The sequence below is a fragment of the Bos indicus genome, chromosome 7, assembly GCF_029378745.1.
Source record: "Bos indicus isolate NIAB-ARS_2022 breed Sahiwal x Tharparkar chromosome 7, NIAB-ARS_B.indTharparkar_mat_pri_1.0, whole genome shotgun sequence".
NCBI lineage: Eukaryota > Metazoa > Chordata > Mammalia > Artiodactyla > Bovidae > Bos > Bos indicus.
Window position 1 is genome coordinate 32436389 of NC_091766.1, and position 12839 is coordinate 32449227.

The 12839-nt window shown below is 38.4% G+C and overlaps 2 protein-coding genes across 2 annotated transcripts in view; one reads left to right on the top strand and one right to left on the bottom strand.

Annotated features, from left to right (window-relative positions):
- LOC139184124 (protein FAM170A-like) overlaps positions 1-12839 on the bottom strand; it is a 210073-nt gene that overhangs the window by 78784 nt on the left and 118450 nt on the right. The window contains exon 6 of the mRNA XM_070793270.1: positions 8328-8453. The gene's annotated coding sequence lies outside the window, so the exon portion shown is untranslated. The remainder of the gene's footprint in view (positions 1-8327; positions 8454-12839) is intronic.
- On the top strand, positions 1768-3193 carry LOC139184123 (DNA-directed RNA polymerase II subunit GRINL1A). The gene has a single exon (XM_070793268.1). It carries the CDS (start codon positions 1842-1844, stop codon positions 2952-2954), a length of 1113 nt encoding a protein of 370 aa, XP_070649369.1. The 5' UTR covers positions 1768-1841; the 3' UTR covers positions 2955-3193.

The following is a 12839-nucleotide window of genomic DNA, read 5'->3' on the forward strand; positions in this document are numbered from 1 at the left end:
AACTTACAGTCAACTAGGGACGCCAGTGCTGGATTGTGTTGCAAATAAAATTTTAGTGTGTTTGAGCCCATACACAATGTGGATCTGTATATCACAATGGTTTAAATTATGCTAAATAACACACACACAATAGCTTTAATAGCCGCTTCCGAACATATGAAATATAGACATGTGCATGCCTTTTCATGGTTTTTACACATTAATTTATCACATGGATATTTTTATGTAGGATCATGTGAAAATAAGTTTCATAACTAAGATTTTTAGCCTCAAGGGTATTATTTCAGAATGCAGATGACACAGCTAGACAACACAGGACATGAACACAACAGAACAAAACAGTAAACAAAGAAACAAATAGATTATACAGCACAAGAAATCTAGAGCTAAAAGTTACAAAACTCCTCAGTTTTATTACTATCAACTTCCAGTTAAAGAATGTTGAAATTCAAGCAACTGGCTTTTATTCTTAAATCTCATCTCCTTTATGAAGTCTTTTATAAATGGATCCCTCTGTCCATATGAATTGCTGACTGGTGTTTCTTAATAACCATGTATCAGTTGCAACCTTGTATTTTTAACTATCCTTTGTCTTGTAATCCCAAAGAAAGGCAATGACAAAGAATGCTCAAACTACGGCACAATTGCACTCATCTCACACGCTAGTAAAGTAATGCTTAAAATTTTCTAAGCCAGGCTTCAGCAATACGTGAACCATGAAATTCCAGATGTTCAACCTGGTTTTATTTTTTTTTAATATAAATTTATTTATTTTAATTGGAGGTTAATTACTTTACAATATTGCATTGGTTTTGCCATACATCAACATGAATCTGCCACGGGTGTACACGTGTTCCCCATCCTGAACCCCCCTCCCTCCTCCCTCCCCATCCCATCCCTCTGGGTCGCCTCAGTGCACCAGTCCCAAGTATCCAGGATCATGCATTGAACCTGGACTGGCGATTCGTTTCATATATGATATTATACATGTTTCAATGCCATTCTCCCAAATCATCCCACCCTCTCCCTCTCCCACAGAGTCCAAAAGACTGTTCTATACATCTGTGTCTCTTTTGCTGTCTCCATACAGGGTTATCGTTACCATCTTTCTAAATTCCATAAAGCAAGGTGAAAAGATGGCCTTTAGAATGAGAGAAAATAATAGCAAATGAAGCAAATGACAAAACAACTAATCTCAAAAATATACAAGCAACTCCTGAAGCTCAATTCCAGAAAAATAAACGACCCAATCAAAAAATGTGCCAAAGAACTAAATAGACATTTCTCCAAAGAAGACATACAGATGGCTAACAAACACATGAAAAAATGCTCAACATCACTCATTATCAGAAAAATGCAAATCAAAACCACAATGAGGTATCATTTCACGCCAGTCAGAATGGCTGCAATCCAAAAGTCTACAAGCAATAAATGCTGGAGAGGGTGTGGAGAAAAGGGAACCCTCTTACACTCTTGGTAGGAATGCAAACTAGTACAGCCACTATGGAGAACAGTGTGGAGATTCCTTAAAAAACTGGAAATAGAACTGTCTTATGACCCAGCAATCCCACTGCTGGGCATTCACACCGAGGAAACCAGAATTGAAAGAGACACGTGTACCTCGATGTTCATCGCAGCACTGTTTATAATAGCCAGGACATGGAAGCAACCTAGATGTCCATCAGCAGATGAATGGATAAGAAAGCTGTGGTACATATACACAATGGAGTACTACGCAGCCATTAAAAATAATACGTTTGGGGCCGCGGATCTGGCGCCAGCTACGGGGGCTGCCGAGGACGCCGAGTGCCCACCGCCTCGCCAGCCTCAGCCCCTGCAGAATGTCCTCGCTGCCCCGCGGCTTCGAGCCCCAAACTCCCGAGGACTTGGGGCAGCGGAGTTTGGCGGAGCTACGGGAAATGTTGAAGCGCCAGGAGAGACTTTTGCGCAACGTAAAATTCATTTGCAAATTGCCCGACAAAGGTAAAAAGATCTCAGACGCTGTCACCAAACTGAAAGCTGCCATCGCAGAACGTGAAGAAGTTAGAGGAAGAAGTGAACTCTTTTATCCTGTTAGCTTAGACTGTAAGGAGAGGCAAAAAGCGATTGCAGTTGTTGATGGGGACCGAGATAAGGCCCAGAATTCTGACCAGATACTTGACACTTCATCACCCGTTCCTGGCTGTTCCTCTGTAGCTAACATCACATCATCTCAGACAACCTCACGACAACAGGGACTGGCACATCCAACTCGAGGAGGTGATGCTGAGGCAGCTGAGGCTGAACACACAGTGAGCGAGCACCCAACTTCTAGCAGCGGAGCCCCAGCGCCTTCCTCATCTCAAGCTAGTGAGGGTCTCCCTCAGCATTGTGCCTTAGGTCAAGTGGAGGATCATCCTGGCAGCTCAGACAACCTGTTCATTGATAGATTACAAAGGATCACAATTGCGGATCCGACTGAACACCACTCAGAAGGAAACCGGAATCCTGAGAACTTGGCCGGCCTCTGGAGTGGGCCGCAGAAGAAGCCTCATTACATGGAAGTGCTGGAAATGCGAGCCAAAAATCCCATGCCCCCGCCACATAAATTTAAAACCAATGTATTACCTTCACAGCCCCGTGATTCATCGAGTGCTTGTCAGAGGAGAGGGTCTCCCATCTCCTCAGAGGAGAGGCGGCGCAGGGACAGGAAGCATCTTGATGATATCACAGCGGCCCGGCTTCTGCCGCTGCACCACCTGCCAACCCAGCTGCTCTCCATAGAGGAGTCGCTGGCACTTCAGAGACAGCAGAAGCAGAGTTATGAGGAGATACAAGCCAAGCTCGCAGCACAGAAGCTAGCTGAAAGACTAAATATTAAAATGCAGAGCTATAATCCAGAAGGGGAGTCTTCAAGGAAATACCGAGAAGTAAGGGATGAAGATGATGATCAGTCCTCCGAGGATGAATTCTGAAGATGGATGTTCAGATCATCTCCTAAATCTCTGCCTGTTGAGATCTCATTATCTTTTTACATCAGAGTGCCTAACAAGTATCAAGATCAGTGTCAGACATTGTTGAGAGAAAGAATTTTGTAAAGTTACACTAAGGAAACTATAAAAAGAGCCCACTTTCAGATGATAACTTTCATGTGCTTGAAAAGTTGAATGTTTGAATATTGTGTTTAATGACACTATATTAAATTTTGGCAGTATGTCCTGTGTTGGTCTGATATTTTAGTATATAGTAAGCACATTTTTTTCTCTAAGCCAAATGAAAGCAGGTGATTAAACTGCTTTTTTCTTTATACTTACCTCTACCAAATAATGTTTATTACATGTCTTAGTGAATTATTTAGTTTCCCAGGCATCACCTAAAATGAATTATGAAGATATAATTCCCTCTTTTTTTGAAGAACAAAGGGAGAAGTCTAGAGAATTTTGTGCATGTTTGCATGGGGGCTGTTACAGTATTGGACATTAAATACCAAGGAAGACACTCAAAGAAAATGCTTAAATATTTGTTTCTTTCTGTCTTCCCTTAGGAAATATGTTTTCTTTCTTCTCATAAGGAATATGCGGTACTGTTAGTTAATTCTAGAGGGTGGGTGGTCTTTCTAGATGACCAGATTTGCCTGGTCATGGAGTAACATGAGGAACAGGAAAAGTCTTAAGGTGATTGATGTTTGTGAAGGGAATAGCTGTTGGTGGTGGTTTAGTTGCTCAGTTGTGTCCAGCTTTTGCGACCCCATGGACTGTAGCCTACCAGGGTCCTCTGCCCGTGGGATTTTCCAGGCGAGATTACTGGAGTGGGTTGCCATTTCCTTCTCCAGGGGACCCTTCTGACCGAGGAATTGAACCTGTGGCTCCTGCATCACCTGCATTGCAAGCAGATTCTTTACTGCTGAGCTACTGGAGAAGCCCTATCTGTTGTTAGGCTTGGCCTGACTTGACTTCGTTGTTCTAGCAGATGATAGGTTCAATTTGATAAGAGAACCAAAAAAGTTTCTGAAGCTACAATTGGTTTGTTATCAATATATATTGCTTCCCTGCCCCCTCCAAAAGAGACTTATGTAGGCTGCAGAAACCTCAATTTCAGGTATGATTTCAAAGGATTATATGGTTGTCTCCAGAGAAATTAACACATATGTTGCCACAGTTTTGTCTAACATGTTGGTGCCTTTAAGCAGTGTTGAAAGAATAAAATATTAATTAGAGCAACCTGAAAAAAAAAAAAAAAAAATAATACGTTTGAATCAAGGTGGTTTTAGAAAAGGCAGAGGAACCAGAGATCAAACTGCCAATATCTGCTGGATCATGGAAAAAGCAAGAGAGTTCCAGAAAAACATCTATTTCTGCTTTATTGACTATGTCAAAGCCTTTGACTGTGTGGATCACAATAAACTGTGAAAAATTCTGAAAGAGACGGGAATACCAGACCACCTGACCTGTCTCTTGAGAGATATGTATGCAGGTCAGGAAGCAACAGTTAGAACCGGACATGGAGCAACACACTGGTTCCAAATAGGAAAAGGAGTACGTCAAGGCTTGTATTGTCACCCTACTTATTTAACTTATATGCAGAGTACATCATGAGAAACCCTGGGCTGGAGGAAGCACAAGCTGGAATCAAGATTGCCGGGAGAAATATCAATAACCTCAGATATGCTGATGACACCACCCTTATGGCAGAAAGTGAAGAACTAAAGAGCCTCTTTATATATAAAAGCTTTGATTATAGCATCCCCATTAAGGAATACATGTGCTAATATAATAGGTACCATAAACACTAATAGTTGAGGTAAATTTATTGAAAACCACACACAGTATAGTCTCTTCCTCCAACTATACCACCTCTCAAAAAAGAATTTCAAAAAATTTTGTAATAAATTACTAAAATCCAACCAGTATGTTTGGATATTGGTAAAACCATATCCCTTTAACAGGGACCTTCCTGAACTTTATGGGCCTGGTGACCTAGAAAAAATGCTCCTCTTTTGAGGACAGGGACATAACATATTGAATTCATAAAATTCATAGATAGCTGTATTGTCCTGAAAAAGCTATAGCTTTCTAAACATGTGTGTAGTATGCAAAACTGAAGTCTCTAAGTATCACCTAAAACCTGAAATTTCTTGTAAGGCTATTAAAGGATTACCAATGAAACTGGAAATAAGAATTTATCCCTAAAGTTAATGAACTGAAATGTTTTTGTGTCTGTCATGATTTGGCTATTGTGGAGTCTGGACAGAGAGTCATCCAGCTTTTCTGTAAACAGCTACATGGTCAAAATTTCAGGTGTTGCAGGACATTTCTTCTCCATCATGACTACTTAACTCTGCCATTCCACTGCGAAACCAGCCATAGACAGTAAGTAGCCAATGAGTGTGTGGCTCTATTTCAATAAAATTCTGTCTACAAAAACCCAGGGTAGACTGGATTTGAAAGCCTGTGAGCCAGCTTGCTAACACTAAATCTGTCATATTCTCTATTCTGTATCCATATGAGTTTTGTCTTATTCTTTTGCTTTCTTATTCTAGAACAATGAGTCATTTTACTTTAGATAACAGTACTCTCTTTTCCTTGACAAAAATGCATTCTATATTCCTTGCATACCCTTTATATGAAAAATATACATCCCATTTTCTTCCCTTACCTTGTATACAAAGTTGTTTCCCTTCACCCTTACTCTTTCTAGGCTGAGTGCCAAAGAACTGATGCTTTTGAACTTTGGTGCTGGAATAGACTCCTGAGAGTCCCTTGGATAGCAAGGAGATCAAACCAGTCAATCCTAAAGGAAATCAACCTTGAATATTCATTGGAAGGACTGATGCTGAAGTTGAAGCTCCCATACTCTGACCACCTGATGCAAAGAGCCAACTTCACTGGAAAAGACCCTGATCTGGGAAAGACTGAGGGAAGGAGGAAAAGGGGGTGAAAAAGGCTGAGATGGTTGGACGGCATCACTGACTCAATGGACATGAGTTGAGCAAACTCTGGGAGATAGTGAAGGATAGGGAAGCCTGGAGTGCTGTAGTCTATGGGGTCACAGAGTCAGATATGACTGAGCAACTGAACAACAACAGCTGTATTTTTACAAATTGATAACATATTTTAACTATATATACTTCACTTTCCAGTTAAAGCTAGGAAGTAGGGAATTGTGAACTATCCTATGTTAGCATCCTACAGTGGATTAGCAAGTTTGATAAATACATTAATTATAAAACTTATATTTTAGAGACATGTTTTTAAATAATACAACTTTTAAAGTGTATAACATATTTGTTAATAGACTCACACATCTTTTGTTTCTCTAAAAATATCGAAAAGTCAAAAGTAGACAAATTTAAATTTATGTTCAGCAATTAATGCCTGTGAAATCATAGTATATTATCTTATTTGGAAATAATCTAGATGTTCAATGAATATTCATTTTTTTAGTTTAACTTAGTATAAACCTTTATTTTTTACATTTATTTACATTACATATTTTTAACAACAATGCTTAGATTAGATATCAGCCATCATCTTAGCTTTCTCGTTGACAAATTTTGTAACATAAAAATGAAAGTGAAAGTGTTAGTTGCTTAGTCGTGTCTGACTCTGTTACCCATGGACTGGAGACTGCCAGGCTCCTCTGTCCATGGATTTCCCAGGCAAGAATACTGGAATGGATAGCCATTTCCTCCTCCAGGGGATCTTCCCAATCCAGGGATCAAACTCTGGTTTGTCATATTGCAGGAGGATTCTTTACCATCTGAGCTACCAGGGAAGCCTCAACATGAGTTTATTTTTGACTAGTAAACCCAGGTAGAAAAAGTTGTATATTTGTATTATATTTAATATTGAGAATGAGTGTGAATATTAAATCTACAAACTTAAATTAGCTTTTATTTATCAAAGATTATACCAGGTCATATGAACCTGAAAAAAATTTGGGTTAGTTTCTATATTTTTGGGTGTTTTAGGAATACTTAATCTATATAGGTATTTATTTTTAGGCCAATTCAATTGAACTGATTTTTAAATATAATTATACATAATATACATATGTACATAAATACACAAAAACATATAGCAGACATAAGCTAAAATTTTAGAGGCTTCATCTTTAAATTTTAGTCATGTCTGAGGTACAATAATGCAAAACTCAAAAGAATAGCTGGATCTAAATTGTGCTTCTGGCTGACAGACTAAGAAGTTAAGACTAACTGCTCAGATGGCCAAAGTGTTTCATTTTGTTTTTATATTGGGCTATAGTTGATTTACAATGATGTGTTACCTTTAGATGTACAGAAATGTGGTTCAGTTTATATATATATGTGTGTGTATATATATATATATATATGCTGCTGCTGCTAAGTCACTTCAGTCGTGTCTGACTCTGTGCCACCCCATAGACAGCAGCCCACCAGGCTCCACTGTCCCTGGGATTCTCCAGGCAAGAACACTGGAGTGGGTTGCCATTTCCTTCTCCAATGCATGAAAGTGAAAAGTGAAAGTGAAGTCGCTCAGTCATGTCCGACTCTAGCGACCCCATGGACTGCAGCCTACCAGGCTCCTCCATCCATGGGATTTTCCAGGCAAGAGTACTAGAGTGGGGTGCCATTGCCTTCTCTGATATATATATGTCTGTGTGTGTATATATATATATACACACACACACATACACATACATTCTTTCTCAAAACCTTTTCCCATTTAGTTTATTATAGAATACTGAGCAGAGTTCCCTATGCTATACAGTAGGTCCTTACTGGTTATCTATTTTAAATATAGTAGTGTATATGTTTTTCCTGTAACTGAAGATTCTTTATCTACACATAGTAAAGATACTTTTAGAGAGAAACTATTTTTGGAGTCATTTGTCTTTTAGAAACCTCTACCTTTCAATCAAAGATTGCATTCTACACTGTCTCCTAGAAGTTCGAGATCTCTCTTTACAAAGATGCCCCTTAAAGTTGGCCAATCTAAATTCAAGTTTCCCAAAAGTGGCTGTTATAACTGCAAATTATCCAAAAGTTTACCCATATTCCAAAGAGGCACAAGATTCTGGTCCATAATAGGTATACCTCCAGGAAGCAGTTGTTTTTGAAAGAGATGGAAAAAAAAAAAAGTTTTAGACTGAGTGAAATCCATTTTTGCCTTTAGAATCCCTAGACATCTTAACCATGAGGGCGCGTGTTTTCCAGTAGCTGTCCCAAGACATAGGGAATCATGTGTTTCCCAGACCACCTTTAGGACAGGATAGAAAGAAACTTCAACAAACAAAATACAAGTATGCTCATTGAAATCAGAAAGCTCTAAACACAAGGAGAGTGGACCTCTGATTGAAGAGAGACTTACCCTCCAGTTCCAGGGTTGGTGAGAAAGCAGTGAGAGGAATGGGCTCTGAGGGCACAGGCACCTGGTTGCTCACTGTCCTCTGAGTCATTGGGGGTCTTCTTTTAATCCCATTTCTGATGCCAGAAACTGTCAAAAATCCAGAAATGGCAAAATTAAAAACCCAGATTAAGGAATAGTATTTAGTGCAAGTTTACTGTGCATATAAGAACAGTTTGTGAATGAGGAGCCTTCAAAAATAAAAACTTCATGACCTCAAGGGCATGAAGTTATAAGAAGGTTTACAGAGTGAAAATGAGGAAGTTGTTTACCCTTTCCAATGATTGGTTGTTAAAATGGAGCTCTCCTGACAGCAGGGGATCAGTTAAAAGTGATCATCTCATACCAATTTGGGGAAGATGAGGTAAGTCTACTTTATGATTTTTCAGAGGTTTTTTTACAAGGGATAACATAAATTATGTTCCTGTTCATGAAATAAGATAATTTAGTTTTGTGTATGTGTTTAAAATGTTCTTTTATATTCAGAAAATCCTCAAGTCCAGTTTCCATTTTGTATTCAATTTTAACATCAGTAATCTAAACTATATTAAAGGACTGTTCTTTGATTCAATTTTATTGTGTTTATATTTATTTTTAATATTCTTAAAAAAATTTTGTAGACATTTCCTTTAAAAGGGTCTATCTTATTTTCCTTGAAAACATGTTACCAAAGTCCATGATTCAATTATAAAGTAAAAAAATAATGCTGATGCTGCACAACAAATAACACCTCTCTGTACTTAACTAATTATCATCATATAATCATAGGAATTAGATATCCTTGATGATTTCTACTTGTGGGAAGCTGTAATTTACATGTTACTTCAGAATTTATTACGTTAATTTGCATTCAGGTATGCGCCTAACCTCAGAACAAGGCATAGTCTATTATATAGTTTACATGCTACAGACACTTATCAGTATTAAAATAGAGAACACAAGTTACAGCTGACATATGGAAACATTGCTGCAAATATTTTCAAATCAAATCATATTAAAAACCATTAGTTTTCTTTTGAGATACATCCTGGGTTACTTATGAGATTTGCTATAGACAAAAGTCTATACAATTGGCATATTTGTGTTTATACTTTTGTGTTTGCTTCTGAGAGGACAAGTTGGAGAAACAGTTCAACACTTTATATTGCATTTCACAGATATAACATTGTTACATTAAAAAAATTTCCATATTCTATGCATGCTTTAAAGTTGACAGTTCCCTGGTCATGAACAAAAAAGAGAAAAAGGATACCAAAAATGATTGTATGAAGGATTTTTCACAATCATTTCAAAATATTGTGAAGTAATTAGCCTCTAATTAAAATAAAATAATTAATTAAAGAAAGAAAATAAACCAAAGTCATGCTTATTTTTTTTTCCCCCTTGTGGTATTAATAAACATTGCTTACATACACTGCTACTTTTCTTTAGGTCATAATTAATTTTAGGGAGATTAAGCTTACAAAAATTATTTGCATATTTGATATAAATTGCTTTGTAAACAATATCAATGAAGGTTGTTGCTGAACCATGAAAGATGCCAGAATTCTTTGCCTTCAGAGGAGAATTCAATTCAGGGCCAGAGACGAGGCTTGATTGCTCAGAGTTTTTGTGCAATAGAGTTTTTTTAAAGTATAAAAGGGATAGAGAAAGCTCCTGATACAGACATCATCAGGGGGCAGAAAGAGTCCCCCCTTGCTAGTGTTAGCAATGGAGTTATATACTCTCCAATTAGTTATTACAATAAATCGAAAGAATGTCCAGAGATTGCAAAGATCTTACTAGACCCACTCCCACAGTCCACATTTCAAGATAACAGGATTGGCCAGAAGGCCCTCAGGAAGGAGAAATTGTCCTCAAGCAGGATACATTGCTACTATCTAATCCTTAGTACAGAGTTCAAGATTTAGTCCCTTAAATCTATTTCTCACTCCCACTATATAATCATAAGGGATTTGATTTAGGTCATACCTGAATGGCCTAATGCAAAGAAATAGAGGGAAACAACAGAATGGGAAAGGCTAGAGATCTCTTCAAGAAAATTAGAGATACCAAGGGAACATTTCATGCAAAGATGGGCTTGATAAAGGACAGAAATGGTATGGACCTAACAGAAGAAGAAGATATTAAGAAGAGGTGGAAAGAATACACAGAAGAACTGTACAAAAAAAAGATCTTCATGACCCAGATAATCACAATGATGTGATCACTGACCTAGAGCCAGACATCCTGCAATGTGAAGTCAAGTGGGCCTTAGAAAGCATCACTACGAACAAAGCTAGTGAGGGGATGGCATTCCCGTTGAGCTATTTCAAATCCTGAAAGATGATGCTGTGAAAGTGCTACACTGAATATTCCAGCACATTTGGAAAACTCAGCAGTGGCCACAGGACTGGGAAAGGTCAGTTTTCATTCCAACCCCAAAGGAAGGCAATGCCAAAGAATGCTCAAACTACCACACAATTGCACTCATCTCACACACTAGTAAAGAAATGCTCAAAATTCTTCAAGCCAGGCTTCAGCAATATGTGAACCATGAACTTCCAGATGTTCAAGCTGGTTTTAGAAAAGGCAGAGGAGCCAGAGACCAAATTGCCAACATCCGTTGGATCATGGAAAAAGCAAGAGAGTTCCAGAAAAAAACATCTATTTCTGCTTTATTGACTATGCCAAAGCCTTTGACTGTGTGGATCACAATAAACTGTGAAAAATTCTTCAAGAGATGGGAATACCAGACCACCCGATCTGCCTCTTGAGAAATTTGTATGCAGGTCAGGAAGCAACAGTTAGAACTGGACATAGAACAACAGACTGGTTCCAAATAGGAAAAGGAGTACGTCAAGGCTGTATATTGTCACCCTGCTTATTTAACTTCTATGCAGAGTACATCATGAGAAACGCGGGGCCGGAAGAAGCACAAGCTGGAATCAAGATTTCTGGGAGAAATATTAATAACCTCAGATATGCAGATGACACCACCCTTATGGCAGAAAGTGAAGAAAAACTAAAGAGCCTCTTGATAAAAGTGAAAGAGGAGAGTGAAAAGTTTGGCTTAAAGCTCAACATTCAGAAAACAAAGTTCATGGAATCTGGTCCCATCACTTCATGCGAAATAGATCGGAAAACACTGGAAACAGTGTCAGACTTTATTTTTTTGGGCTCCAAAATCACTCCAGATGGTGACTGCAGCCATGAAATTAAAGATGCTTACTCCTTGGAAGGAAAGTTATGACCAACTTAGATAGCTTATTCAAAAGCAGAGACATTTACTTTGTCAACAAAGGTCTGTCTAAGGCTATGGTTTTTCCAGTGGTCATGGTATGGATGTGAGAGTTGGACTATGAAGAAAGCTGAGTGTTAAAGAATTGATGCTTTTGAACTGTGGTGTTGGAGAAGACTCTTGAGAGTCCCTTGGACTGCAAGGAGATCCAACCAGTCCATTCTAAAGGAGATCAGTCCTGGGTGTTCATTAGAAGTACTGATGCTGAAGCTGAAACTCCAATACTTTGGCCACCTCATGCAAAGAGTTGACTCATTGGAAAAGACCCTGATTCTGGAAGGTATTGGCGGCAGGAGGGGAAGGTGACGACAGAGGATGAGATGGCGGATGGCGTCACCGACTCGATGGACATGGATTTGGGCAAACTCCAGGAGTTGGTGATGGTCAGGGAGGCCTGGCATGCTGCGATTTATGGGGTAGCAAAGAGTCGGACATGACTGAGTGACTGAACTGAACTGACCTGACTGAACAGAGTCCAATCCAAGTTGTTAGTTGTGTAATTATCTGTTCCAGGCTTAAAGATAAAAACGTTTTATGTGACTAAGACTAAGGAATGTGGAGGAAAAAAAGAAGTTTGCCCTTTCCTACTCCAGAATTCCAGACCCTTATCTCCACTTTGAGAGCCCCAGACCCCTTTCTCCTCTTTGGGTACCCTGGACTTCTTATCAATCTGCCTAGGAATTGACTCACTCATCAAGTTGAGCAAGCTTACTTGAGAAGAAAAACTAACAAAAAATTGATAACTTGTCCCTTTTGTTCATAATAGCAATCAAATGTGGGTAAATGAGAATGCTGCGTGTAAATATATAAAATACATGTTCTACTTTCCAAAAACTACTATTTGTTAAGCCATTAAAAACCTCCTCTTTCATATAGAATTTTTGTTTTCCAGTAAGTCCAATCTTTGTATGTTGAGCCAAGAAATTTTACTAGTTATGTGATTATACAAAAACAGAAAAGAAAATAGTTTTAAAATGACTCCAAGGTTTTAGGCTAAATAACTAGTGGAGTGTTTATATTGTTTTAAAAAATAAGGTGAGAAACAAGCTGTTGAAAAGAAAATGAGTTGAGTTTTGAAATAAAAAGTTTGAAGTGATGGTGTTACACCCTTACATAAATTTACACACAAAATAAATATGGAACTACTGCTTCAGTAAGAGGCTTTGGTTTATCATTATAAAATAGGAAAAACTATA